This window comes from Solanum lycopersicum, chromosome 7 (genome assembly GCF_036512215.1).
Source record: "Solanum lycopersicum chromosome 7, SLM_r2.1".
Lineage (NCBI taxonomy): Eukaryota > Viridiplantae > Streptophyta > Magnoliopsida > Solanales > Solanaceae > Solanum > Solanum lycopersicum.
The window spans coordinates 11,027,432-11,030,833 of record NC_090806.1 but is presented as its reverse complement, the minus strand read 5'-3'; the positions used below and the strand labels follow the sequence as shown (position 1 = coordinate 11,030,833).

The following is a 3,402-nucleotide window of genomic DNA, read 5'->3' as shown; positions in this document are numbered from 1 at the left end:
TTGAAATATGTCATCGAATTATTAAAGATAAATTATTTATATTGATCATTAGTCAAAATATAGGTTTATTTATGTATTGTCTTTAAACAGAAGAGTTCGTTTGTGTTATTATTTTTTTTTTTTAAAAAAAAAAAAATATATATATATATATATATATATATATATTTGGTTTTACAAAATTATTTATGCCATGTGGTTCCTTATTAGAGGCCTACGCCATTCATTAAAAAAATTCAATATTTAATTCAATCAAAATTAAATATGAACTGATATAAATAAAATCGAAATCACCAGTAGAATAGTAACCACCACGTATGATTCAATCATTATTCATTACTTATATTTTTTAATATAAATATCAATAAATAATTCATTACTGACCTTGTTCCCCAATATACTATCAAATATCAAACTAATTACTAGTATCAATGTGAACCACAAAAGTAACTCTATTTAGAAAAATCAAAGTAAAATCACCATTGACACACAATTCCTAAAATTAAACATTCAATATTTATTGTATACAAAAATACATGTAACACCAAAGAAACACAAAACAACTGATGATATATAGAAGAATCACATAAATATATATCTTCCAAAAGGGAAGCTTCAAATGATTCTAGCACAAGATATAAAAAAACATGCATGCATACATATATATATATATATATAACAATGTTGCTTCAACGAAGCAAAGATGATTTTATACGCCTCGCGCTCAAGGCTTTTTAGGTACTTGAGGGATATCTAGCTTTGGAAAAATTGGTAATTCAGGCTTAGGAATAACAGGTATCTCGAGTTTTGGCAATGCTGGAAGTTCAGGCTTTGGCAATGTTGGGAACTCAGGCTTTGGTATTTTTGGCAATTCGGGCTTTGGTAGAGTTGGTAGCTCGGGTTTTGGAATTTCAGGGAACTCGGGCTTAGGCAAAGTTGGAATTTCAGGTAAATGTGGCAATTCGGGCTTAGGAAGCTTAGGCAGAGTTATTTCAAGAAGATGACGAGCGTCTGATCGAATTACATAATCACTTGTTAAAAACGAAGTGACGAATAATAAGAAGAAAAAAGATGGGTTGTAGTAATGAGCCATATTTGTTGAAAGGTGATAAATGCTTCAAGACTAGTAATTTATGCTTTGATTGATTATGCTTTATGTTTCACTTCAAACAAGTTTATATAGATGTTTGGTAGAAATTAAAAATAGGAGAATTAGGCTTTGGTAGGAAAAAATTGTGTTAGTTCATCTTCTCAACAATAATCTCCTAATTTAGTCTACAATAAACTCACTTATATAACATATTTTATGTAAATATTCCTACTCAACACATAATAAAAAGTCTTCAAGTAGGTAATCTAAAGAGAGTACATACTTTTCTTAAAAATTAGACAAAGGTTCTATTGAATAAAATGACATACCATAACTAGAAATTACAATTGAATATTCACACATGAAAAAATATTTTTGTCTTTTAAACCCATTAACTTCGTACTTTAACATATCATTTTTAATTTGGTTCAACTTTTTAATGATGATAGACAACATACAATTATTTCTAGTATAATATATGTGCAAGTTCATAGTTTAACACTATGCAAAAAATCTACCGCTATTACTAGATTACAAATTTACGTACAAAACACGCACTAGAGTCGTTCCTTCAACTTTAATAATGTGACATTTTAAGTGTTATGATTAATATAACTTTATCTTCCTTTTCGTTTAATAAAAAAATATTTATTATGAAAATCTAGAAATAAATGTGCTAATTGATGGGATATCATTTAATTGACAACAATTTGAACGTATTAAAAGAGTCAAATTAATGTGTGTATCATGATCTAACATGTCCAAAGTTAACTAAAAACAAGATGAATGGGTCACTTCGGACTAAAAGATAGATTTGACCAAATAAGCTTTTAACCACGTCTTTCCTATCCAATTAAAAACCATTTTCTTATTTATTTTCTTGTTATTTTTTTTATAATTAACAATTCAAAAAAATTAACAAGATTATTTATAACATCGATAGAGGAAGTTGATGAAATGAGACTAAACAAAAGAGAATAAGTTCAAGTGCAATACCTATTCTATTGCATCAAGAGCTGATTTAATTGCAGCCCTTGCCGTAAAAATGGGTGGCGGCGGTACCAGTATCGGGACTGTCGGACCGATAGTTACCGGAACCGGGATCCATCAGTCGGAACTGTACCGGTACCAATCGTTCCAGGATTTTTCCCTGCTTCCGTCCCGGTCCGCCAGGGAACCGGTACGAAATCGAACCGGACCAGACTGACATTTGGGATTTGATCGGCCTTTTTTAAAAATAAATTAAAAAAATAATTTTTTTTATTAAAATCAATTAAAAATTATTTTTTTTAAAGTAAAAAAATTTATACTTTTCAAGTTAATTATTTATACTTTATAAACATCAAATTTTGGAAGTTTGTAAAACTTTAAATTTTAAAGACTTAAAGTTCTTTGAAAGTTTGATAGTTTAAAGTTTGACTATAATATATATTATATTAATTTGAAATTTTATACTTTTTAGTTTAAATTTTCAAAGTGTAAAAGTTTGAAAATTTAAAATTTCACAATAATGAAAATTCAATTTAATACGATAATAAAAAAAATTAAGGCGAATAGCCTAGATTTTTATTAATATTAATTTGATAGTACGATGTGATTTACAAAAATATTAGTAGAGTATTAAAAGATCTAATCTACACAACCACCTTCTAGGAAGGGTTCTGTTTGAATTAGATCTCGATTATCATACTCATACTAATAGTCGGTGCTATGATAGAGATCCTTTCTTAAATCATTTAACATTTCTATAGTAACATGATCGGAAATTGGTTGAATAGATAAATCTTCCATTGCTTCGATCCCGTCGTCACTATAATCTTGCATTATTTCATCAACGTTACTTTGAAATTTGATCAGTAATGATTCATGACCCAAATTTCTTCTCTCAGCATTAATCCAATCTCTAAACAATACTAATATCTCCAAGCTATCTGCTGCTAGTGAATGCCTATGATCTCCAATTTGAAACCTTGCACTAAAAATGCCTTCCGATGCTACTGACGACGCTTGAATAGCTAATATATCTCGAGCCATCAGTTGAAGTTTTGGAAATACATTGCCGCGATTTCTCCACCATGCTAGAACATCTTCAGTAGATTCTGTATTTTGACTAAGATATGCATCAAATTCATTTCTATTATTGTGAGAAAGTTCAAGATAAGAATCTAAATAAGCATCAATATTATCTTCATTAAGTCTACTCATAGAACTTTCAAGTTCTTGATCACTTGATAAATTTATATTAAAATTATATAAGTCATACAATTTTCTAGCTTCAAATTTTATGTTATCTTTAACTTCTAGACCACTAGGAA

General features: G+C 28.7%; 1 protein-coding gene across 1 annotated transcript; it reads right to left on the bottom strand.

Moving 5' to 3' along the window:
- Positions 1-721: 721 nt before the first annotated feature.
- Positions 722-1,090, bottom strand: LOC101266136 (protein PELPK1). Its single transcript, XM_004242868.5, has one exon. It carries the CDS (start codon positions 1,088-1,090, stop codon positions 722-724), a length of 369 nt encoding a protein of 122 aa, XP_004242916.1.
- Between the last annotated feature and the right edge of the window lie 2,312 nt (positions 1,091-3,402).